General features: G+C 41.2%; 1 protein-coding gene across 1 annotated transcript in view; it reads left to right on the top strand.

The window, feature by feature from the left end:
• The window catches only part of LOC122968703 (netrin receptor UNC5D-like), a 180,896-nt gene that overhangs the window by 87,367 nt on the left and 65,703 nt on the right, over window positions 1-27,826 (top strand). The window contains exon 2 of the mRNA XM_044334108.1: window positions 26,547-26,753. Coding sequence (XP_044190043.1) covers window positions 26,547-26,753 — 207 coding nt within the window. The remainder of the gene's footprint in view (window positions 1-26,546; window positions 26,754-27,826) is intronic.

Below are 27,826 nucleotides of genomic sequence, written 5' to 3'. Positions count from 1 at the left end.
CCCTGAACATGCGCTCTGTTAGTTACCGGGCAGGAACGGGAGAAGGAGGAAGGACTTTAACAGACCAGCTGTCTTAATTAAAGCATCCAGCTAAAGCACAGTGCATATAATAACTATGTGTCTATATGAAAAGCCCTTAATGGACAAAGCCTTGACATTGTCGATGGAAAAATCCAGTGACACATTTGACCTGGAGCTTGGACAAACAACAAGCCTCCCAGAGGAGAACATCAGGCCAGTGACACAGCCTCAGAGGAGAATTATGATGAGAAGAGAAACTGATGGACTTGAAGTGTTTTTTGTTCTGGAGGCTTGTAATTACAGCTCGGAGAGCCGGGGAATAATTACATGAGCTCCATCGGTGAGTGATAGAGGGGTAGGTGGAGAAAATGAAAATCAGAGATATCATCCACCTCTCAAGGAGGAGGGACGTTACAAAAGTGGAACATTACTATACCCCCCCTGTGAAAAGGAACAAAGACTGAAGTATTTCTCTCTATCTCTGAGCTCCTCTAATCTTTTCCTGTTCATTTGTCTGTTTCTCCCACTTTTTTTTCTTTTTTTTTCCTGCACTGACGCCTCAACTTTTTCTATCATTTTCACTCTCTCTCTCTCTCTCTCTCTCTCTCTCTCTCCACACACTGGTCTGTCTAGCATCCTCTCTCTCTCTCCTCCTTCTCTGACAGTGTTCCAGGCTACTCGGGGCAATTACAATTTAAAATGACAAAATGGAGATCATCACCATGTCACAAGATCAAGTGAAATTAAATGGCCCATGAAAAAAGCCTACGTGTGCTAGTGTGAAGCTGTCTGTGTGTATGCAGTCACTTGTACTATACAGTATGTGTGTGTGTGTGTGTGTGTGTGTGTGTGTGTGTGTCTTTGTGCCTGCTTGTTGTGCGTTTACTCCAGTGTACTTCTAACAGTGTATGACATCTGCCCACCACAGTGTGTTCTTTATCACAGTTTTTTGAGTGAATCACCCTCAGATGCAGTCAGGGGTAATGTAGTGTAACAGAAGGAGGGTCGCCCTGGTCTGCTCATTTTCCCATTGCCATTACTTCCTACATTCACACGCACCCGCAACAGCAGCTGCATTCCTCTTACAGTGATGTCAGCATTTTTTAAGCCAGTAAAATATATCTGAATCCTGCATGCACTGCTCCTTGATAGTCATGATCCCTAAGAGGGATTTTACTCTGCATCCTACCACACTTTAACTCTCTTCACAGGCTTTTGAGGAAGAAAGTGAATTGGAGCTAGTCATAAAACACACACACACACACACACACACACACACACACACACACACACATACACTCCGGTGGCTTGGCTGTGGGCTGTTGATTTGGTTCCCTCCCTCTTTTTTCCTGAAACAGATGGTCTTATAAAATTTAACACAAGTTCTGGAAAGCAAAAGGGACACTAGGAGGGCATCAAATCCAATTCTGTTATTATTTAAAACTCATTTTATTGCACAGCTTAATGCTCCTTGAATATTGCTTGTGTTTTAAAACGTCCCCCCCCCACCCCACTTGCCCCCCCACATACACTCGATTCTAAATGCGGCATTAAAACCTGAAGCTATTGTGTTCAAATTTGATCATTCTTAGCTGTAGCATTTCCTCAAATAGCTTTGTCTAAGCAGGGTAGCCAGGATTGTCAGTGCTACACATCCTTTGCCTCAGCTTTAATTACACCGTAGTCAGACAAGCTGCAGCCACCCCCTTTAGTCGCCATGCTGATCAATAAGTGGACAGACTCCAAAGCTCCATTGCTGCATGTAAGGAATATGGCCAGGAAAAGAGGAAAGAACTTGATGGAGGAGAGAGAGGGAAAAAAAAAAAAAAATTGTTTTGTTGGCTTTGTTTCATCACTTTTAAGGCAAATTTAATCCTGCATGTTAGAAAATGTATTGGTTACCTTGTGCTTGCAGCGAATTGTGAATTAAAATATTTTAAAAAAAGCTCGGTATTGGTATTCACAGCACACATAATTTAGTGTTTATATATGTATATGCTGTTTGTCCAGATGCAAAGCACAGAGACAGAGAGAGAGATGAATCGAGCCTCGCTCATCCTGAAAAGTGCAGGGTTTTTTTTTTTTTTTTTTTTGCACACCTTTTCCAAAAATGTATTTCTGATATTCAGATATAAACAGAGCCACTCTAGGGGATGATGCTGAAATGAACATGGTGGCAGAGTGCACCATTACTGTACCAAGTGCTCAGACGGAAAGAGAGAGAGAGACTGGCGGGGGGTAAAGAGGGAGGGGGATATAAAGTGAGAGAGACAGCAGACAGAGGAGTGCTCAGATGGGTAGAGTGGAAGATTTGTAGGGATAGAGAGCAATATGGAAGAAGATGATTGAGAAAGATGGATAGGAAAAGATGAGAGACAGAAAAAAGGAGGATGATTTAGAAACAGCAGGAGAGAGTGGGAAAGAAATAGAGCTGAGAAGCAGTGACAGGGGGAAGAGAGCTAAGGAGCTGGAATAGTATAGAGGAGGTGTCACCGTCAAGGGTGTCTCAATGAGATGCCATAAAACACTCTCTTATTCTGCCTACTGTCACAGGATAGAGTCAGGGGCCCACAAATACAGGTACGAGACACCCACCAACACTCAGACACTAAAGACATACTGATACAATAACATCTCACTTGTGTTTATTTGCCAACATCTCTGCTCTGGCTTTTCAATGTTTTGCAGTGACATTGGTTTCCCTGCATATCATTTTGTTGCAACAGGAGTAGAGCAGCGACTGAAAAAAAATTTAAATCCGGAACAGTTTTCAGTTTTTCTGTCATCTTTATTTTCTCAGAAAGGGACTGTATGAAAATTATTACAAGGGAAACAAGGGTCACAATTGGGGGTTGATTATGGATTTTTCTCTTTTTTACCAGAGCAGGAGAGAGTCCCTTTTTTCCTTTTTTATCAGCATATTTATATTCCATTGATATTCTATTTTCTTATTCTTAGTATTTGGAATCCGGCTGCGGGTGAAAATATTAAAGAGCTCAAATCCAGCGACCACCATAGAGCTGCCTTCTGTGCACATTTCATTAATTCAGTGACAGTAATAACCATTTATTTTTAAGCTCTTTTTTTCAAAAAAATGAGTGGCAGTAATATTCAACACAGTGTTGTTTGTCAAACATTCTGCAATTTATATTTCCACTTCTAATGTGCGCATTGGAGGATATAGTACAAATGTTCTTTTTTTCTTTTGTAAGCAAGATACGTAAACAAGATAGTGGGGGAGTCAAGGGAATTATTTAAGTGAAACATAACTCAATAATTTTCATACAGTCCCTAACTGCTTTTAATTCTTTTGCAATTATAAAACCTATTTTGTGTGTGTTTCTACATGTTTCACATGCAGAAAATGTAAGAAAGAGTGCTTCTAACTCTCCTGTGGTTCCTCAAGGTAAATCCTTGCTTTTCTTTGCTACTTTCTACATGACACAGTAGTCGTTTATGTTACCCAAAGTAATTATTTCCTCTGACCACACATACCATACACTGTAGTGGGCTTTTTGGTGGTCAGATCCACTGATGCTGCATATACACTGCAAAAATATAAGCCGCTAAAGAGGATAAGTACATATTGTTAAGTGACATCCTTAGTTAAACGCTGATTAATGCAGGAAACCGGTTTGTCCTATTCACTATTCAAGGCTGAATTACCAAGCAAGCAACACAGCAGGTAACTGCCCCAGGGCACCCCAAAAAATACAGGCTCTCTTACTGATCTGAGTTAATATACTGTAATTGAAAATTTGTCTGGGAAGATGCACCTTTAAAGTACAATTTCACAACATGATAATAAGGGTCTTGTGCAGTGCAGCGTTTTCAGATCTGTGCTTACATGTTGCATATTCGTCTTTTAATTTGTGTTTAATCAAATCAACCCACAGTAAATTGGAGGCTAGCTAGAATTCAAACATAGAGCAAAGGATAGACAAAGTGTACAGATTGCACAGAGAGTGGGTGGAATGGCCATGTCTACTCATTATCTAAGTCTAGATCCTTATTAAGTCATCTACTCTGTCAGAAATTATACGTGTTTCATATAGAAATTTGTAGATGATAGTGGTTGATGATTGGGTTGGATAATGATGTCTGGATGTACTCCATTTGTTATGTAATCACTTGATGTAGATTTTATGTTTTATGTGAGCTTCTGTGTATAATATATTTATTTTGTACATATTTTTTGTTAAGTTTATGTTCAAGTCTGTTTCACTTGGCTGCAAGACAAATATCCTCCTAGGGGACAAAAACATTAAAATGGAAATATCTGATGAAGCATAGCGTTAACTCACTTAGAGCACCAAAGTCAGTGTCTGATATTCTTCACAATCATTGGCCCATTCACAACTGTGTGGCCGGTAAAATCTAACCACATTCTTGCAGGTGTACAGTGGGGACATTAGAACCTGACACTCGCTGTTTACTCTGCTGATCACATTAATGCCAACGGTATTTTGTATTGTTGATTTACCTTAGATGAATGTATGTTTATCAAAGGGAACTGGATCTCTCAGCAGAATCCTGTTGCAGCTCTGATTCTTTGAGAGCTCCTTAAAAGAGTAGAGCCTTTTTTCCTCCCCACCAAATCTAACTTCCTGGACGTAAATGTCTCTGACTGACTTTAAATTGGTATCTACTCCACTATAAGTAATGTATTTGGAAATTGTTACGATTTTAAAAGACTTGTAGCTTTCCCTTTAACAAGGAGAATATGTCTGAAATTGGAGCCAGACAGAAACGCTGTATTTGAGAATCTGTGTGGGCGTGCAGGTTGGCTAGCAGAAAGAAAAAGCTGGATTTTGTCCATATGTCCATAAAACCTAACATGTACTGTATGTCATCATGCAACACATAGCATGCACACAAACACTTTGGTAAAAAAAATAGTGATTATTTCTTAGTGTCATAATTGTCATTGCATGCAACAGCTGTGCAACAGTACAGCTCAGGCAAACATCCATGGTCCAGGTTGTATTAATGAAGATGTTGCAGAGCAGTACGAGCGGGCGGGACCAGCAGAGCCAGAGAAAGGTCAATGAGGCAGCCAAAGTGACACTCAGCTCAATGCTCCTAATTGCTGTGTTTGAGGAGAGAGTGGAAACATGGACATTGTGACACTTTCCCGCTTGGTTTGCTCCAGTGAAGGGGCCCCATTAATGACAGGCTTTTGTGTGTGTGTGTTGGTGTCATTACTAGATGTTGTTATTTGTTAATGAAAAAGACTTATCTTGAAAGTGGTGTGTACTTCTGACTATATATCTTGGGGGATACTCCTTAAAGGTGAAGTCGGCAGAAATGGAATATAATATTCATTAGTATGTTTTAATTAGCGTACGATAACCTGAATTGTTGTGTTTTTGTTACCTTAGAATGAGTCCTTTATATCTATAAAGGAAGCAGGTCCTCTTCCACGGAGCCCGCCATGTTGCACCGCCATGTTTCTACAGTAGCCCAGACCAGACAAACCAAACACTGGCTCTAGAGAGGGCCATTTGCATTTTTCGCGAGCTTCACGGCCACCGTAGGTTCTCCTACACACTTGGAAGAGGAGGGGGAGGGGTATGCAAGAGTAGAGTAAATGGAGATTGGTTGTGGTGATAATTGGAAGTGTGGATAATTATTTGGTGGTGGGGTGTCTGCTGAAAAAAAGGCCTGATTGCAGAAAATTCTGGCAAGATATTTTGTTGTTAATGGCAATCACCACTTTTGAATAATGCTGCTTTGTCCTCCTTAGTTGCAACAATGTTACATGATAAAACACTGTTTCCTAATTAGGGCTGAAACTAATGATTATTTCAATCATTAATTAATCTGTTGATTATTTTCTTGATAAATAGATTAGCTGTTTGATCTATAAAATGTCAGAAAATGTTGATTACCATTTCCTAAGGCCCAAGATGCAACCTAAAATGTCTTTGTTTTGTCCCAAGCAACAGTCCACAACACAAAGATATACAGTTTATTATCATATACCCTGTTTTACACCAAAATTTGCACATAAATGTGTTTTTTTAATGCTGGTAACCAGCTAAAAGTAGGCGATTGACTCCTTTCTCATTGCCAGTAGATGAGTTTGCCTTTCTGTTTTTCTCATAATACTAGCCACGCTAACAGCCACTAGTTAGTATGAGTAGTATCATTGCTGTAGCTATACCATGCCATGCTGTGTGGCATAGACTGTATTTGAATTAGGTGTAGCTGCAGTGTTTCTGGTTTAACAACATCATGCTGAGCAGGTGACAGGTTTACGGTGTTCGTGCTCTCTGAAAGACGTCACCTGTGCTGATATAAAGTCACACAGCTGATGGACTGTTAGCCTAGCATGCTGATCCTACATAAACATGGATGAGACCATACGTTTACAGAAATCTGCAGATAGAAACACATGAAAGAGCAGCCGGAAAATGGACGAAAATTAGCATGTCCGCTCGGGTGTCATCTTTCCATCACTGCTGATCGGAGCTGAAGCTGATAAATACCCGTGACTACTGCAGAGTCATTTGACCCGGGAATGAATGCTGATTGTACCCTTTCCCACTGAAGACAAAAGCCAGATGTTAGTGGGTGTTAGTGGGTTTTTTGTCCATTGTGAAAGAGGCTATAGAGGAATAAAGAAACCAGAAAATATTCACTTTTGAAAAGCTTCATTACTCTTTTAAAAGTCAGCAGCCTCTTGCTGATATCAGGATTTCACTAACATGCCATTTAGTAGCTGTTTGATTCCCATCAGACAGAAATGGCCAACAGCAAAATAATGGCAATTTCCTCAAACATTTGCCCACAGTTTGACCATTATTCTGCTTCTGCAGCCTCATATCTCTTCACAGGAGGAGCTCTACCTCTTTTGTATGTCTGTAATTGGATAAAGTGCACAATTTTTCAAGTCTGTCTTAAAACAATAGTCAGGTGCCCAAATGAACATTGAAATTGTTTTTTCTTATAATTTCTTATAATCATACAAGACTGTAACTCTGCAACGTACCCAGCAAATCCTGTTTCAATAACCCTACCTGAATATTGTTTAAGACAGGCTTGAAAATTTGTGAACCTGTCCTTTAAGGAGATGCAGCTTGCTGACACCTGTAGTGTGTCAAAGTGTACATATTGGTCCGCTACAAAACCAATCAATCATTTACACAACTCTTTTAAACTCCTGTGCATGGTTTAATATTCCACCAGGCCCGTATTCATCTATACAGTATGTCACCATATCTCATATTCACAAGGCTTAGACTTCAAGATAACTTGAACTTCAACAGATCCACTGTGTGTCATGTCTATTTCAGCTGTTGCACAATTTAGTCACTTAACTGGCAGGGCAGCAGGCACAAGGTGGAGTTGGTACGTTGATTGCTAGCGCCCTAAAGCCGATTTATCTGATAGATGTTTGTACCTGGCCCGTTGGGCTGACCTCTGGGGCAAACTCTAAATTAGATTTTTTTTCCCCAGCACAGACTGTGTTGCTATGTCACCTCTGTTTGTCATCTCTCCACCACCGTCAGCAAAGGAATCACTTGGTATACAGATATTATGAACTCCACGATAGCGAATGTGTCACGTCTCCTGAGACAAGACGCTGTCGTGGATGTTGCGGTGGCAAAAAAAGCAGAAGAGAATGGAGACAAAAGAAGAGGACCGGTTGGGCTGTGAGTGATAGATGGCATGGCCAAGGAAATGGTCTGGAAGAGAATGCTGCGTCAAGCAGTCAACTGGCCAGGCATCGATTTAATCTTGTGCACTCTCCTGATTTCACCGTGTCACAGTGAGATTGAAAAGCCTAAGTGGATGTGGGGCTGTGTTCACTCACCTGAGCACACTACGCTGATAAGCCCACAATGAAGCTAAAAGTGGGCTGAAACACTGGACGAAATAGAATGGGGTAGAACATCACAAGACACAGGGTAAGACAGCTGTTTCAAGCCCGCTAACAAGCAGCTAAATCCACTAGAGGGGCTGGTCTATTGATTTATACAGGGGTTGGAAGAGTCACAAAGCTCATGCAATTGGATCCTTTGTATCCAATGGATTTTGACTCAGATATCTAGAGAGATCCCTTTGGCTCAACGACTATCGATTGAGCTAAAGAGATTTTTATCTAATGAATATTCTAATTGCTGTCATATAAAGCAGGGGTGGTTAACTATGTGAAGAATTCGTGTTTGAATATGTTTGATAGATTCTAATAAAGCGCGAGGATTAAGCTGCAGACTTATGTTTATGTATAGCGGAGGGAAATTGATATTGATCCCTGGGCCATCCTGGTTTCTGTGTTACATGTCATCCCCCCCTCTCATCTTTCATACCACTGTACAGTCTGCGGTACAGGTCACACAAATGTCACAAAACAATCTTTAATTAAAAATGGACTTGTTCATGAATCACATTTAATTTAAAGTATTAAAGTAAGCAGTTTTTTGACATTTAGCCTGCTCACGTTGCATTGTGGGATCAGTCGATGTTCAGGATTAGCTGTAATCCTGGGTATTTGGTGAATACATTCATTAATGGAGAAACGTGTTCAGACAAGTATGAACACTTTTACTGACTTACACACTTTGGAACTGATATGCACATACATGAGTACATACTATCATTCCCCTTTACTCACTCCACTCAATAAACCAGGTCACTCTTCAGCTCTCATCTGTGCCTGCACATTATGCATTGGCGCACATGCAGAGGCACACACACACACACACACACACACACTTGACAAGCTGCATAAACAAGAACCACACAGGTCGACACACTGTGGACCTCCCTCTCATGTTTTTAAGATTAAGTGTCAGCCTCACCTTGACCTGCGGTGACTTCCGTGTTATTTTGTATGCCATCATTGCACTCTGGGTACCCCGTTAGATGGATTGTCTGGGACAATCAAAACAATATTAATTTTACCACTGTGTTGGGATTATAGTAGATAGCCTCTGCCACATTTAATCATGATCGCTTAGAAATCTGCTCAGCTTTCTCACACCAGTTCTCATCAGATTCATTAGCAAATCAAGTAGTTCCATTCCTGATAACGCAGGAGTTGAACAACGTAAAACTATAAATCTATGATGCCACCTGCATGGCCAAAAGCACCACTTATTTAACTGTGTCTGTGCTGCCTCCTTTACAAATTAATTGTATTTAAGAATTCTGAATTAGGTGTTATCTGTCATCAGCTGGGATTTGCAAGCTTATATGGTATTATCCAAACATTGCTTAAGCATTGATTTATTCAGGGGAAGAGCACACCATTACTGCTCCAGCAGCATCCTGCTTCACATTCACACAGCTACATTCACAGTCACACACACACACACACACACACACACACAAACACATGGGGGTTGTCCAGTACAATTCAACCCCTCTACTGCTGTCCACTGAGCAGAGTATCTGTCCAACCGGGGGATTTGTGCCTTTTGCCTTACCCAAAGGCAACACAGCAGACGCATAAATTAGGTGTTTTTGTATGCATGTGTGATAGAGAGGGTGAGAGATGGTGGTTTTGACTGAGGGGTTCAAGCTGCAAGCTGTCAGGGTCTCCTAATTGAGGCGTTATTGCCTCTGATGGTGGGCTCTAGCAGCGGGTTTATAGTGGTCTTAACCTGTTAATTAAAGTCCAATAGAATTCCTAATGAGGAGAGAGATTGCCTTCTGTCTGAGGCTGTGCGGTAGACGTTACTCACATAACATCCATATGGACAGCTGATGGCACAACCCCCTCCTTATGGATGCTGTAGTCTTTCAGCTAGGTTTACTCAGCATTCTCTTTCTTGAATTTCACACATTGTTGTGCTGAGATAAGCAAATCCTTACAATGCATAGGTCCCGCACAGCGGAGTAGCCCACAATACCTGAGACACTGAGCAATGAATATGCCTTCTTATTTTTTTTGTTTGTCGTGAGTATGTGCATGGTGCGCACAAATAATCAGGTTATGTAAGGTGGAATCTGGGACGCTGTGTGCAGAGGATGTGCCACAAGGTGCTGAGCATGCCCCGCTCACTTGCTCATTTGCTCATTTGCTTGGTTATTTGAAGTGAAGCATCATTTGTGTGACAACAGAGAAGAGATTGGGTTGACATACTTGTGCCGTGTCCATCTAAGCTTGACAAATGAGGGTATTCAGCCTTAAAAGATCTCGATTCTTGTTGTTTTGCTTCTTTTTTCTGTTTCTTTAAAGATTCATTAGGAATCCCTGGCACAGTACACTGGGACTAAGTAAAATGGGAAATTGTTCATTAGTAATGTATTGCGTAGTCAAGCGGGGACTTTCATCCATTTTGCTTGGCAGAAATCATATACATATATCCTTCTGTCACTGGATGAGCTTGTTAGATATTTTTTTTGTGGCTAAATATTTCTTGTCCTATTAAAAAATCAGTGGATGACATGCCCGGCAGCAGTTTGCATACTTTCTGATTTAAATACAGCCTTTACCTCAACTTTGTTCCCTTGTTTATTATTCATGTTATCTTGATCACATGCCATTTACTGCAGAGCTTTTTGGCTGGATCACATACTCAGATTGCATTACTGGGGCAGTTAAAAGTAACGTTTGAAGACCTCCACTGGGACATGAAATGCAGGGCAGATTGGGCTCCGATGCTGCGCTTTGAACCACTGGCCCCTGCTCACAAAGAAAATCAGAGACGAGGTGAGAGAAAAGCGCTGCTGAGAGAAGAGGTGCGAGATAAAGTTACTTTCTTCCTTGCATTTTTCAGAGGCCATTAGAGATCTTTACCTTTTGATATATATTCAAGGATGCTGAGAGACATGGAAAAGCACTGTACAGGTGTTTGATTGTCATGAATTTTAAATGTCGAGAAACCACCGACTGCTTTCCTGATGGGCTTTTCGCCAACCTCCATTTTCTGTTGCTCTGGAGCCAAATCATAGTGTCAAACTACTAGTGAATTAGTTATGAGCAAGACCTCACTATAGAATGGGGAACATATTCCGAGTTAGAAAGACTTAATTTAGAGTTATCTGGACACTATTAACACTGTTGTTTTGTGTTTTCTTATATAAGAAGAGACCGTATTTATTAAGTGTTATTAAGGGAGAATGACTATTGTTGTGGTACTACCACCTTATAAGGCCCATACTGAGCAAAGCATACATATTAAGATCGTAATTCATGTACAACAACTTCCTATCAATAAGCAGTAATTAGGAGTTTATTGAGGGAAAACTCTTAGTTAATGGCCTAGTAGTTGTAAATGGAATGGTAAATGGACTGTACTTGTATGGCGCCTGTCTAGTCTTCCGACCACTCAAAGCGCTTTTTACACTACGAGCCACATTCACCCACTCACACACATTCACACACAGCCATCAGGAGCAATTTGGGGTTCAGTATCTTGCCCAAGGACACTTCGACATGTGGACTGGAGGAGCCGGGAATTGAACTGCCGATCTTCCGATTAGTGGACGACCCGCTCTACCTCCTGAGCCACAGCTGCTCAATATGTTCATGCAGAGTAAGGCATTAATAAGTGCTTTATAATGCTGCTAATAAAGAGCCAATTTGCTACTAATATGCATGCTAGTAAGCAACTAGTTGATGGTGAATATGTGTACCCTTATAAAAAGTGTTTCTGCAGTCTTTTGTCTTTTATTTTTTAATTTTACACTATATTTGGGAATAATATCATGAGTCATTCATTCCTGGGTGCTGAAGGATTATATGGACCATCATTTCTGCCACGTCTACTTAAATCTTCAGTAGGAGAAGGAAAGTGGAGCTGATGTAGCTGAATGAGTCAGACTGATATTGGCAGAAGTTAACACCTCCCGCCATAGTAGAAAGAGTGTTTCCAAATGATAGATAAGCCTTTGAAAATGTTCAAGGCTTTCATGAAGCCTTAAAGCTGAACTTGAAACCTTCGATAGCTCTTAATCTCTACTGTAAAGCTGGAAGTCTGACTGTGGAATATAATGTGCCGCAATCAGAGTGTCACAGGTTAAACAAAGATATATTTTTATACCAGACAATGCACTTTGAATAATGTTTTGACTGTGGTTTCTAGTTTGATGGCAATGTGCTCACTCATCAGAACATGATCTCCAGTGGACAGGACGCTTAGGAAGAGTTGGCAAAGTAATAATAGAAACCAGGAGACTACAGTACTATACAAACTAAAAATGAATATAAATGATACCATAAAGTAACCCTTGTGTATGTATGACAGGATATGTGTATAACATATATATAAACATAAGTCCTTACAAGACAGGGTTCTTGACATGCTTCAGTTATTTGGTATTGCACACCCATAAAGTTTGGAGATTTGCAAGAAACTGATTTTGCAAAGCAAAGCAGCCGAAGCTTCTTATTTTAGTTCCTAGGAAAGGTCAAGCTCTAAAAATTGTGTCCTAAAATCCCTATAATGCAACTCAGCAGTGTTTTTTATTAGACCCTCCCTCTTTCAAACTGACCACCCTAATTTTGTAACAAAGACTTTGAAGTCTCCAAGCCTGCACTGGGATAACCCTGATGACATTTGGGCTGTTACACTAGAGGCATTGGTCTATAGGGATGGCAGTGATCCATGACTGTTCCAGACTGAAATATCTCAGCAACTATTGGATGGATTGTCCAGACATTCATTTTCCCCAGAGGATGAAACTTACTGACTTTGATGAACTCTTGTCCTTTTATTTAGCACCACAGGTCAACAGGTTTCCACTTTGCCAGTGAAATATCTCAACGTGGGATACATCTCAATGATGAATCCCAATGACTTTAGTGATCCCCAGACTTTTCCTCAGCTATACTTTGTGTTTAGTGCTAATTAACAAATGATAGCATGCTATCACACTAAACTTAATATATATAATATACTAGCATGCTGACATAAGCATTGATAAAGCTCCATAGAGCCACTAGTCCTGTCTCTGAATTTTGAAAACTCCCTCCAGAACCATATAATACATTATGCACCTGTTTTAACAGGTAGTACTTTTCATGATGATTAAAGTGATCTGTGATGTGGTACATTTAAAAAAAAAAAACTTAAATGTGAATGTAGTGCTCTGGAAAATGTCAACTAAAAACTAAATATGATAAAATTCCACATTAAATTGCCATTTCTAATGCATTTTTTAAAACAAAGCCACTGATAAACAAAATACAGTAAACAAGCCAATTTAAAGGTGTAGGAGACATGTTTCCTTATTTTTAATATGATATTGAACCCAGTGAACTGGAGTAAATGTGTTTTTTGTTTTGTCCGAAATGCTGCTGAGTCTCAATGATGAAGTTAAAATGAACTGATCTGAAGTAATGTGTATCAGAGCTTGTATTGCTGGTGCGTAAACAACTCATGCACCTTCTTTACTTTTTACCACTAGCTTTTACCAATATCACCACTCATGTCAAAGTTCATTTGTGCTACCAACAGTGCATAAAACGATCGCCATCAAACTAAGTCTTCAAGGAAATATGCCACTTTGCTGTGCTGCTGTGCCCATCCAGTCAAGTCAAGTCAAACTTTATTATCCTACCAGGGGAAATTTGGTTGCAGGCAGGTATATTAAAAAACACATTCATCACAAAAAACATAATCACATTATGTGACAATCTAGACAGATCACAGGGACAAACAGTACAATGTGAGATCACTTCAAAATGAAGACAAAAAACTCTGTAGGAGGAACTCTGTATCTACGGCCTGAAGGTAGGAGCTCAAACTCCCTCTGCAGGGGGTGATCAGGACAGGGTGGCCTGGGTCTTCCTTAGGACCTACCTATAGTAGAGGTCAGAGAGCTGCAGCTGAGTCAATCCACTAACTTTACTGTCCACTTTGACAAGCCATCCAAGCCTATTCATCTTGGCCAGATTTAGATTCCCAAACCAGGCCACAATTCAGAAAGACAGACTCAATGAAGCTTCTACAGAACAGAGTCATCATTGTAGTACAGACATTAAAGGAGTTCATTTTTCTCAAGAAGTACAGACATTGTTGGACCTTTTTAGGGATTGCATCTGCATATGGTTGAAAGCTCAACTTGTTGTCAAACACTGTACCCAAATACTTGTGATTTTCCACCAGGTCAATTTCATTCCCCTCAATATCTGTCAGTTTTGGGTTTGGTACTGACCTCCTAAAGTCAATGATCATGTCCTTGGTTTTAGACACATTCAACCCAAGAAAAGAGTCCTTACACAATGACATAAAGTCGTCAACCACTGGCCCATGACCTAGTTCCTCTCCTTCCAGGAAGCTAAGTATAACAGAATCATTGGCAAACTTTATAATGTGTCTGTGCTGGTATTTGCTTTGACAGCTGTTTGTGTAAATAATATAAAGGAGGGGAGACAGAATACATCCTTGAGGGAACCAGTGGATGAGTGAAGTTTGTTTGAAAGGACACCATTAACTCTCACACATTGTGACCGGTCTCTCAAAAAGTCCAAAATGCATCCAGTAACATCAATATCAAGATTAAAATTGAAAAGTTGTTTCTCTGCAAGCAAATATGGCTGAATAGTATTAAAATCAGAGGAAAAGTCTACAAACTGGAGCCTAGCATTACTCAACAGACCCTCAAAGTGATGATACGGGTAATTCAGCAAGGTCAGGGTGGCATCATCTACCCCTCTGCCGGCCCTGTAAGCAAACTGTAGAGGGTCAAGTGAAGTCTGAACCTGCTGTAGAACAGCCTGTTTTATAATCTTCTCAAAAACCTTCATAACTAAAGATGTAAATGACTGCTCATCACTCTACAATCTGGATATTCGCTGTAAAAACTAATTGCAAACTAAACAAAACTGATTACATGCAGCTAAGAAGAAAAAAAAAGAATATCACCCACGATAATCAACCTTGTACATAATGACAGATGATTAATGATATTGATACATTTGCCAGAGGCTGTGCACCTATTCATTTGCAGGATATTAACTTTTTTATTAAATCTCATTTCTCCCCTGCCAAAAATTTAATAAAATAACAAAACAGCATTGGTCAAAATAAAGTTTGGTGTTCTAAACCTTTCTCACATATGGCCACACAGCAGTAATTTATTTATAAATTCATTCAATAATAGAGTCCCACTCTTACTTCTGCTCTGTGTTAAAGCTCTCAGTAAGAAGTGGACTGTAAAATGTGAGAAAAAGAGTGAGAGAGGATTGTTTTCTAGGGCTTTAGTTATTTATCGAGCCCCCTTACAAAGTACACTCACATTAGAATGAGCTGTCAGGTTGCCAGTGTGATTGCAGTCGAGATTGTATACACCACACAATGCCTTTAATTATGTCGCTGTCTCTTCTCTGTCAGAAAAGACAAAATGGATCAAAGGCTATATGGAAAAGAGTAAGTAAGCAATTATCTTCTTTTGTCTGCTATCACTGTCAGTCAATGGATGTTGGCTTTCTAAACAACATCAGAGCAAAAGCAAGGAAAAAATGAACGCTGATAGGTGAGGTAATAATTGTGTTGCTTATAACATGTTAATAAAGGCACTCCACATTTGCATCTGTCATTACTCAAAAGTGACTTGATTGTTCTTGCGATATGGACAAACTATAATCAAATCATGTAGTGGTTTGGAGGCTGCCAGATATTACCCCCGCTCCTCTCTGGAGGTACAGTTGATTAAACTGATTCGAGTGGTGGGCTTAGCAGGAATAGGTAAGAATAAATGTTATATTTGATTATACTGCGGTTTGCCATCAGGTTTATTTGGTCACAAGTAGAGTTCCCAGACTTTTCCTTTGAGGAGTGATGTACCTGTATGAATAAATACATGAGGCAAATAACTTCTCTTGTACAAGAGGAGTCCTGAGTGTTCAGGTAATCTTAGTCTCACTTCATAGTTTAAATTCCACTCGAAATGTTTACACAGTGTGACAGTCAGGCTTTTAAAAAGCCTTACACATTGTCTACACAGGTAGTAAAAGCAGCTCATTAGCAAAACAGCAGCAGAAATACCAGTCCTCAATCAGTGTCTGTACAGGATGCGTTCAAGCACAGTATTGAGTATAGGTAACAGGTTTTGGCAGCACCCAGAGCCCAAAACACAATTACTGTAGTTTATGCTCCTGAAACATAAGAAAATAGACTAAAGGTTAAAGTAAGCTCTGGTGGCGGTTGTGCATGTATAGCTCGAGTGAAACACGGGCCATTAAATGGCCTGTTTTGACAGCTGTATTGACTAAAATAGAAGCATATCTGTTCTGTCAGACATATGTCAGACAAGAACAGAAGATAATAATAGCAATGATTGCCGGGGATGACGAAATTAACTATAGACCATAAGCCTTGGTGAATGTTTTCAGGTGAATGTCCAAAGATACAGTGGTGCAGATCTCTCCCGGAAGAAAGTTCCAAAGGGTGGGGGCTGCCACACTGAAGGCTCCGACCTCAAAAGTCCGCAGGCTGGTGTGGGGGGGTGGAGAGCACAGCCGTGTCTGAGGACCACAAATTCCAGGACGAGATATAGCGATGGAGGAGGTCTGATAGGTACTGGGGGGCAATGGCATGGAGGGATTTGGAAGTGAGGAGGAGGATTTTATAAGAGATGTGGGACTTGACTGGGAGCCAGTGAAGGTGGGTGAGGGTGGGGGTGATGTGCTGCCAGGGCTTGGTGTGGGTGAGAACCCTGTCAGCTGAGTTCTGCACATGCAAGAGCCTGCTCAGGGCTTTGCTGGGTACTCCAGAAAGTACTCCATTGCAATAATCCACATGGGAGGTGATGAAGGCATGGATGAGGGTCTCTGCCACAGAGTCTGAGAGTGATGGCCAGATTGTGGAGATGTTTTTGTGGTGGTTGAAAGCAAATTTGGTGTTGGATTTGATGTGTGACTGGAATGAGAGTGTGGAGTCCAGAATGACACCCAGGTTGTGGATTTCTAGGAATGGGCAGATGGAGCAGCTGTCCATGTCAAGGAGAAGATCTCCAACCTTCTGGAACAGTGCTTTGGGAGCCACAACTGTGAGCTCTGTTTTGTTGCTATTTAGTTTGAGTAGATTAGATGAAGCCCAGATTTTTATTTTGTGCAGGCAGTTGACAAGGGACTGAGGGGAGCTGAGTGGGTGGTTTAGTGCTGAGATACAGCTGTGTGTCATCAGCATAGCAGTGGAAGCTTAGACTGTAGTGGTGGATGATCTGGCCAGACCTGGCTTTTTTGCGGATAGGGGTGACTGCGGACATTTTGAAGCTGGAGGGTACCATGCCAGATTCCAAGGAGGAAATAGGCGTGCCTTGACCAAGGCTGTGGGCATGTGGTCCAGAGAACAGGTGGAGGCCTTGGTTTTGGTGACCAACTTGGCAGTTTGAGCAGCAGGATGAAGAGCCAGAGCAGGATGATGGGTCCAAGAGAGAGGTCAGGGATAGCCCTGATATCGTGGCAGAGAGTAGTCCAGTCGAGGTATACCGGAGCAGATAATCCACAGTTTGTTGAGTACACACCCATTCCTACTTGCAGTGAAAAGCATAAGTTGACTCAGATTGAGAAGCGGCGACATACACGCCAGCCTCCTCTCTTGATCTGGAAGTAATCCAGGTTTATGATATTTATTTAGATGAGTTTGTTTCCCTCCTAATATTAATGTGTGCATGAACAAAATCTTATGGAGAACTGTTTGATGGGATAGAGATGGGAGACTTTTTTGTCAGTTTCACATCCAGGTAACCCACTTTTGCTTCGGCATGTTTACTCTTTGATTATTGGGTGAGCTGAGGGAAGCACTATCTCCCGCCTGCCAAAACCAGGCTGGCAAGCTGTCACAACACCAATGAAGATGCATATACCACCTGGGTGTTTGTAGGTGACACACATTCACACAAACTCATGCACGCACATCCTATACACACAAGTACGCTTTTATGCACATGTTTAAGAGAAAACACATTTACTTCTTAAAATATTGGTAGGTTTTTCGACAGCAAAATATATTCCTGTGGTGCTTTTAGTAAGAACACTATATATCTGAAGGAATTAAGAAGACATAGCAAAACACAGCTAAACCACACCTCCCTTTTAGTAATATGAAATTACCAAAGTACCTGAAAATGCTATGAAATTATTCCCTTCAGAAATATTTATATCTTGAAAAACATTTTTATTACACCTTTAATTACTTTTTGTTATAAATTCTCCTTACTTGCCTGAAATCGTTTTGTCTATAGCCACAAGACTCTTTTACCGGACGCTTTTTTGAGGCCACAAGCCACAAATGTTGGGAACCACTGGTTTAATGTTTAACAATGTGTTGTATTTTATAAGCTGAGGGTATTTTTCCTTTGTGTAAAATCTTAATTTGAAAACTAACTAAGTGTATTGGAGCAAAAAGTATAATATTTCCCTCTGAAATTAGTAGAAGTATAAAGTAGCAGAAAATGGACATACTTAAGCAAAGTACAAGTAACTTACAAGTTAAATTGTTCTTAAGTACAGTACTTGAGTAAATTAACTTTCCACCACTGCATGCCCCAGTAGCAATTACACTCTTACATAATAGTCGGCTGCAAAGCATACTATAGGAGATTGACTCTCTGTTTCTAGCCTTAATGCTTTGTGCTTTGAAAATCTGTGTTGTCACTTCCACCAGTGCTTAAAGAACGGATACACTCACAAACACTTACTTTTGGCCCCCCAGTCACAGATATGCAGGATAACTCTTGGCTGGCAAAATAGTGCTTGCCCCTCCTTTATTGATCACCATCCAGGTGCCCTTCAACGGGGCTCCGAACCTCCTGCTGTTTGAGTTTGGTTGTACTGAGTACTTTTGTACTATGTGTGGGAAGCAGGGCATTGCTGAAAAGGAGAAATTACCACATTTTTAGGCATTTGCCTGCCTTGAAAAAATTAATTGAATCAACAGAGTAAAATTTAAGCCTAAAAAAGTGTAGTTGTCTGAGTGTGAAATAGTCGATCAGAGCAACATTTGTCCGTTCTTGTTTTGACTGGACATCTGGCATGTGTGTAAGAAAAACTCACTCTGCCTGGGAGTGCTTCAGTTGTGGCACACACGTTATCTGAGTGTGTGTGTGTGTGTGCGTCCTGTGTGTCTGTGTTTGTGCGTGTGTCTGTTGTATCCTGAGATGACAGATGAGAGGTTTGCATCAATATTTGAACAAAGCGTTCTGGCATATCTTTCTGTGGAGGCCATGCTGTTTTTAAAAGTCTGAGAGGCAGAGCAGAAATTGCCTGTGTGACTCCAGTTGCAAAGAAATTACAAGTTATAGAGTAGATTTAGAGCTCCAGGGATTGCTGCAGCCTGACTGAAGTTGCTGTTAGACTTGCCTGGGGACAGGGAGGAGAAGAACCAGGAAAGAAACAGGGATGTGATTTTAAATAATGGTATAAGATCTGGTTATTGCCCACCTACCATCTTGAATTTTACTGTAGTTTGGGGAGGTGTTGGAAATAGATGGCAACTTAGCTGTACTCTTATAGACAACACACATTTTAAGAGAAGCATCTGTGTGCATCCAGCTGGTGTCAATAGGGGTGTAACGGTATGTGTATTCATCTCAAACCATTCGGTACCAACTTTCCTCGGTTCGGTATGCTCCATGACCCAAACAAATACTGTCAAAATAAAATAGTTTAATAATCCACTTACTCTGATGTGCCAAACAATAATTCTAGAGCACGGGTTCCACCCGAAATGTTGTGACAGTGTGCCACTTAGCTGGCTTAGCCAAGTTAGCCTGGTTACCCTGGTCACCATGGTTACCCTGCTCATGTAGTGTCGCTGCTGTTGGAATGACAAATGAGAGACCCAAGCTGGACGATCCTCTCATGACATTGACTGAGTGCAACACTATTATTAAAATATGCACCGTTATCCCTGTATTTAAACGATATCACATCACCCTGTCGCCCTCCCCGCTCTGTGACAGTCAGCTTTTCAGTCCTCCAAAGCCATTCGGAACAACTATAAACACATTTGATTTTGTGATTTTCGTGGTCAGACAGCACGTCATAAGAAGTAGCTCTGAGAGAACATAAATCAGCATAAAATAGCTGTCAGCAGGTGTCCTGACTCCTTGCAAGAAACAGAAAGGTTGTTTTCCTGTGTTTCCCACAGCAGCACAACTAAACTGTTTCAATAATAGTTTTGACCAATGAGCCATTGTTGGATGTTTGCATTTTTTCAAAATAAAGGGCCAAAATGTTATTTTCTACCTTTCTTTTTTTCCTGTTGTACCGAAAAGGTACTGAACCATGACCCCAAAACATGCATTTTGTGTATCGTTAAACCCCTACCTGTCAGCTTGTCACCTCTAGCTGTAGGCTCATGTGTTTTTATGTGGATGAATCATGGATAGTGTCAGCAAAACACCGAACACAGTCAGGCTTTTACATGTTATCGCCTCTCTCGCCCCATTTGCTGTTGTCCTGGGAGTCAAATAACTCCATCTTTGCCTGCCTGTCTCTCCCCTGTGGCGAACCTGTCATTCAGAGATCTCTGCAGACAGAGAGGAAGTGGGTGTGGGAGCTGTGCATCACAAAGGTTGTGATCCTTCAGTGGGCCCAAGTTGGCTAAGGACCCAAAAAGAAGTGCCTTTCTTTTTGGACTCGCAAGTTTATAAGCATTTCCTGAAAATGCTGAACATTTTATTTTGCACTGTCTTCCTGCCATGCACCCGGTTGATCTGAACAGATGCTCCCCCAGCACTTCTCACTATCTTCAACACCCACCTATCATCTGCTTCACCAATCTCCCTCCACCCCCATCTCCTCTGCTAGCTTCAACTCTGATCCTCAATCTAGACCATCCATCTGCTGCATGGATTTGCGTCAATACTGCATATGAAGACACCTCACACTGGGCATATATAATTAATGCAGCGCTGACCATTTCCAAGCTGTATTTATTCATATATTTACACAGACATTAGCCTGAAAGTCAGTGTTTACACAATGGCAACGATACTTAGCAGCAAAAAAAATCCACAAAATGGATCCACGTTCACCAACTAACTTATTCCTCAAACCTGAAATGTCAACATGATGAAGTAATTAACCAAATATGATGCCACTGACTCTTAATTAACAAACTAAGAATTAATTAGTAGATTTGTTTAATTCCTGGCTAAGCTAAGCTGCTTCCTGCTTATTAATACTGAATGCTGTGTAGTGAATTAAAGCAGTTGGCAAACTTTACTTCTTTGCTTCTGCCCAGTTTTTTCCAGTTGCTTGGTCTTTCAGACTAAGTATAATAGAACTGGTAATGCAAGTTATTTGTTATTATGTCGTCATTGCAGCATTTTTAAGATATTAAGATGCTCAAAAATAATTTTGAAAATGAGATACACGATAAAATGTTTTAGGCTTCAAGCCACTGATTATTGGACAACACATCAAGGCAATGTAGCATTTTATTAAAGCCATATATTTTCTCCCCCCTCTCTCTCCCTCTCTGTAGTGCTCTCTTTCTTTTACACAAACACACAGACACCGCTCTCGGTTTTGCTCTTGTTAGTGGCCAGGCAGATAATTCACATAAAGTATAAGCTGGAGACTTGTTTTATGGTGCCCCACACCTGTTGGAGGATTGAAATCGGAGATAATGTGCCATTGTGCCGGTGGAAATTTGAATTCATTTTGGGTGCAAAAGGGGCAAAAGTGTAGAGAATGGCAGTGTTGTGATTACTGAAACTGCAAGAGCAAGGGCATTTATATCCATTACAACTCTTTCAGACCGAAGCAAATGTGTTTCTTCTGGATGTTTCAACACAAATTGTCAAACTTGTTGAACCAAATCTGCCTGCAGCTGGGGTTTTGTACAGGTCTGACTCTTCAGGGAGGACACGGCTTACTATTGTAACAAGTACAATATCTAGTAACCCTGTAGCTGCTACGGTGTAGTATAGTACTGCAGAGATACTAAACAAGAAATGATGTCTAGCCCTCTGCCATAAATTCAGTTCAGAACATGATTAAAAATGTTTGCATGCACCTTTCAAAAAGATGTGACCAAATGAAAGAGACAAATCATAAAACATTATTAAATCTCAAGTGTAAGAGCACTACTGCAACCAGTTTTAATTATGGTGAAACAACCCTGTTAGGTGAGTGACATGAAGCTGCAGTTGTCAACCAGGGTTTGCACAAACATTAATGACCCATATTAACCCAGTGCTAATTGTCTTTTACAAATGGTCAAACACAGGTTGAACTTGTTTTCAACATCCCGTGTTTATAAGGGGTTTGCGTGTTTAAGTGGTATTACAATTACTTCCTGTAAAGGGCGGCAAGGGGTTGAGGTTCAGAAAGAAACAGCCTCCGGAACAAAACAGATTCTCCTGCAATCAGTTTTGCACCCCAGGAATCGGAAGTGTTTGCTGTACGGGAGCTGTTCAAAGCCTTAAACTGACTTGTTGGTCTGTTTGCAGGTGTTACAATGATCTGAAGTCTTGTTACAAGTGTACTGTGCTCCCAGTGAAAAGTTTAAAGAATATTTTGTTGCACCCTTCTCTTTCCTCGCGGATGTACGTGACACTCAGCTTGTTGTCTTGTGCAATCCACCGGCGTGTCCTTGTTTCTGTGATATTGTGATCCAGGCGTGGGTTGTTGCATCACTGGATGAAGTCATTCAACACCGGGCCTTGATCTGAAGTCTGAGCTCCACAGCGGGAAAGACGGTCCATGTCATCTGCAAATTTCATGACATGGGAATTGGTGTGCAGAATAAAAAGCGGCAGGAAGAGGACACATGTCTGTTGGGGCTCAGTGTTTGTGTAGTGACAGTTAGAGTACCTACCACTGACAAGGAACCTGTGTTATCCATAGCAGTTTGTCTGTAAGAATATGAGATTGCAGTGTACTGAATTTGGAGGAGAATTTGGCAAACATCAGCCTGGCTGTTGCCTCTCCAGATCGCTACAAGTGTGCTGGAGCAGCAGTCATATTTCTCTGTGTGAAACAGCCTGTGCTACCACCCAAAGGCTTTACCACATTAGTCCAATCAGCTAGGGGCTCTTTCCCACTCATTTCTTTTAGATTTTCACTAAAAGCTATGAATACATTGAGCTGACATAAGAGACCACACTTTGCCCATTGCTTTTAATTTTGCATGTGAAGTGATGGAGTGTTTGCTTAAGGAAATCAAAAACGTTTTTGAGTCCTCTTACAGGTCGCATCACAGCAGACTGTGTCCACATCTTTGGCTAAAGTTTGTTTGTGTGCGAGACAAACAGAGTAGCTACGAGAGGGAGAGAGAGAGAGAGAGAGAGAGAAAGAGAGAGGGTGTCTGATAGAGTCATCACTCAGCCCTTTGGCAGTGATATCTTGTTTTCCTCTCAGACTGGGCTAGATATATCTGTGCCCCTTATGTGTTATTGCCGGCAGGGTTGGCCCTGACTATGTTGGTGCCCTAGACGAGATTTTAGATTGAAGCCCCAAAAGATTTAGATTGGAGCCCCCAAAACAGTGTAACCTCCAGTCCAAGAACTTCAGATATGAATTCACTCTAAAAATCAATTTCCACAGTGGTACCTCAAGCCCATACAATGTCCTCCCAGTCCAGGCTAGCCATCAGGAATTATGGACAGGGGGATAAAATTTTCCAAACTGGGCTCTCATCCACATGAACTCCAGCAGCACCACCACCCAACCACCCTTAGCTCTAATACCAATACGAGCCATTTCAAATAAGCTCATAGCCATTGGCCTTGCACTGACATAGATAGAGTCTCTTACAACCATTTCCAAATCCAGTGTTATCCAGGCTATGCTCTGTTTTGCATACATATACTCAATATGATTATAAAGTAGAAAAGGTCAAGTCAGTTATTTGAAAACACACACAGAGAAACTTTGTCTTTCAAATTAGACTGTGACAAAAAAAGGCAAGTGGGAGTCAAGGTGCTATTCAATGAGTGTTTGGTGGCATTGCCTTAGGTAGTACATGAAGTTTGGTGGCTGTCGTGCGAAAACTGACAGAACAGTAAGGCTATGGACGATCAAACCAGATGAAAACCCATGCAAGTTAATTGGGAAAAAGACAGAAAAACATTAAGACTTCCACTCATTTAGCACCCCTCCCTCATTTGGCGCCCTATGTGACCGCCTTTACGGCCTATGCCACGGGGCCTGATTACCGAGTTGAAGCCTTGGTTGTAGATCGCTGTGAGACCTGTGAAGCACAGGGCACAGCGGTCTCCTGAACGATGGCGTCGAAGCATGCAAAGGAGAGATATTGATCTTTGGCCTGCCCTGGACCATGAAGATGAAACAACTACGACATGTAAATGAGTCATGTGAGCAGATGTCACCGTGGAGATTGTTTGACCAGCAGACGGAAACCCCACAGCACCATCAACACCATCACATCCTGCAGCCGCATGTCATACGATAACATGAGTTATCTCATTGTGTGTACTTACTACAAGGTGCAGTGTCAGTGGGGCATCCTATAGTCCTTAGTGTTGCACTTTGTGATCTATATTCAGCAATTTCAAGAGCAAAGAAGATGTTATGCTGTTCCCAGAGACAGTTAAGTGCTTGTGTTTCCCCCTGGAGTCACATGTCCCACTGCCAGCCTGAGGTTAAATCACACCAGAGTTTCCTTTTCTGTGTCTCTCCTAATCTGTCTGCCGCAATACTATGCCACCTGCTGAATATGAAATGAAAATACTGAGAGTGAAGGGACAACTGACTCTGAAATAAAGCCTGTAATGCTCACTAAACCTCACCGTTGTTGATATGTGAGGTATTAGTTGCAGTGGCGTTGCTAAGCATTAGTATAATACCTGATCTATTAACAAATGAGTCATTACTTGGAGGGCCGTGGCATTGTTTGACAGCTGTGTGTTTGTGCATTCATGTTCCCATTTATCATCGTCTGGATGCGCACTCACGTCTATGTTTTGCATCTATCCAAACACAAACACACCATGTCAATGCTCCATGCGCAAAACAAATTGGAGCACTCTGTACAAGAAAAGCTTGCCTGGAGCTAGTCATTTTGAAATTAAAAGCATGTCTCTTAGTTCAGCCTCAGTTCCAGGAATGTGGGAGAGAATGTGAATGTGTCACGCGTAGGGAAGAGGAACTCTGAGCAAGGTGCTGTGATTCTCACAGCCAGGGAATCACGTAGGGTCTTTTATCTATTCCTCTCAATCAGGAGACATCCGGCAGGAAAGGTAGGAGGATTAGATTAGCTAGAGAGAGGGAGAGAGAAAGAGAGAGTGGATTCTCTAATCCTGATGGGGTTTTCACAGGTACACCCATCACGGTGGAGAAACATGCAGTGTGCAGCGGGGAGTTGGGATCGGGAGGGGCGGGTGTGGGACGGGTTTGCCTGACTAAAACCTTCACACTTGCATGAAAGAGGTTCCAGCAAACTAGGAGATTAGTCAGAGTGTAATTACACTTGCGGGGCCTCAGAAGTAGGAAAACGTGCGCTGTCTGGAACACACCTCAGACGGGCGGGGAAGAAGGGAATAATGCCTGTTAATGTGCTGCCAGTGTGTTGCCGGTGAATTCTTCAACTGAATTAACCGTCTTTAGTGAACACCAACATCGTGAGAGATCAAAGAAGTCTTCATGGGAGTACTGTACTGTAGATCTGCATGATCAACATTATGATGCATCTATCTTGTTCAGTTTCACTAAGATGTTTATTCTAATAATTTATACTAATTCATTTGTTGTTGTTGTTGTTCTTTTATTGAAAAGGAATCTGCTTGCTCAGTGGCAGACCTGTGTTTTTGACATTTTTGATCACAGCTGCTTGTAACACAGTGTCTGTCAAAGAGCACTTATACTGATTTCTATTCTGGGGTTGCACTGCGTTAAAAACTGCAATGTGTTCCAGCTCCTGTCCTACAGCTCAGCTAGTTGTCCCAAGTGTCTTCCCCCTGGAAACTCAGTATTTCTCACCTTTCAACAAAATGTTTCTCCTGTTGCTATTTCTTAGCATACAGAGTAGAAAAACAAAGCATATATCGAGGCAACAGTGCAGTTGACATAACTCTAAGCCAATGCTTCCCAAATAAATCGGGTTACCAAACAACAACAACAACACCAAACAAGGATGGTATTTCTTTTATACATGCAAGTATTTCGAAGGTTTGCAAAATAAAGTGTAGCCTAGATTTCCTCAAAGTACCCTGTATTTAAAATATTTAATACCGTGATGCTCAAGAGGATTGGTTCAACAGTGGACTACAGTGTGTAAATTACTGTATTGTAATGCTGTGGCGGCAGAGAATGGATGGTGGGGATGGGGTGATGTTGGGTTGTGTTATTTCTTATGTTGTGCTCCGAAACGATTTATTTGAGGGAGACCTCGCTGTAAGGAATAATGGCTGCTAGCTGGGCCTGGTTGCAGTAGGGCGGGAGGGAGAGAGTGAGGGATAGTAGAAGATAGAGAAAGAGCTACAGTAGTAGTTAACTAAATTTTGCTGCTGGATTAGATGGAAGCTGTTTGACAGGGGATAAATCTGAGGTGGTTTCAATTAGTCATCTTGGTGCCACAGATTAATCATTTTGTTCTGTATTTCTGTTTGTTCCGTTGTACAGATTCTCATTTTAATCTCATTTTATTCTTCAGGCCCCCGAGGTGAAAGCCTGCAGCATGGCCAGTCCGGGACCCTGCCCCACTTCCTGGAAGAGCCCGTTGATGCTTACATCATCAAGAGCAACCCGATCAAGCTCCGGTGTCAAGCTCGGCCCGCTCTCCAAATCTTTTTCAAGTGCAACGGGGAATGGGTCCACCAGAGCCAGCACATGTCTCAAGAGCACACTGACCTGGGAACAGGTACGACAAAAAAATGATTCTGGTCATTTGTGCACAGACAAACATGTCATATATATACAGAATATACAAACAAGTATACAAGCTAAGCCTTTCTCCTGTCATTTTAAGTTATAAGGGTAGCATTAATCTCTCGGATATCAAGTACTGATTTCTGAAGACTGAACTTTATGAGCTTTGTGACAATCCCTATGTCCTAAGTCCGACCCTGCATGTATATTTGCCTCACTTCTTTAGTGCGTATTGTATGTCACATTTGATATAACTGAAATGACAACTGGTAGACCATGAAACGCACCAACTTGTTCGATTTTAAGATTGACTTTGAACTCCGAATGGTGTCTTTTACTGATGCAACTTTCTGAAATACAGTTGTTATTGTTTTAACATCAAAAATGAATTCATTCAAACTGCAAAGATTTTTTTTTTTTTCCTCTAATGCCCTTGTCTGTTTTATTGCATCACCTCACAATGGGTATTAAATATCTCATGAATTCAATTATGTTTATACAGCAAATTGAATAGCAATAATTGAAAAAGTAAATTATATTTTCTTCTTCCCTCTGATATTGACTTGTATTGTAATTAAATAGAATGATTGTCAGGTGAACGTTGTAAACAGTTAAATCCAGTGGGGGGAAAGTTGGGTTTAAATTAGGTTGGTAGTCCAACTTTTGAAGTACTGTTTTGTTAAGTGTTGTGCTCTTTTGCAAAACCTCCTATCTCAAATCCATATAAACTTATTTGCCACACTAATAATTATTCCTAGGTCTGCACTGAACATCAGAATCATCATCTAATTGGATTATAACTTGCAGAAAGAGATCAGGATGAAGGTAAAATATTTATCTGCCTGCCTTGGCTACTATTAGTGCAACAGCGTTGATACTTCACTTAACACACAGCACCAATCAATATCTCCTTCCAGAGAAGAATGGACCTCTACATTTTTATCGCCTCTAGTCTGGATTCATAGCTCTGCTCTCATCTGGTTCCTTATCACCATATCATATCTGTTTCCACTGGGACAGACACGTGGACGGAGAGGCGCATAAGGAAAAAGGAGATTGAAGGAG

This window comes from Thunnus albacares, chromosome 18, assembly GCF_914725855.1.
Source record: "Thunnus albacares chromosome 18, fThuAlb1.1, whole genome shotgun sequence".
NCBI classification, from domain to species: domain Eukaryota; kingdom Metazoa; phylum Chordata; class Actinopteri; order Scombriformes; family Scombridae; genus Thunnus; species Thunnus albacares.
This window is presented reverse-complemented; position numbering and strand designations above follow the sequence as displayed.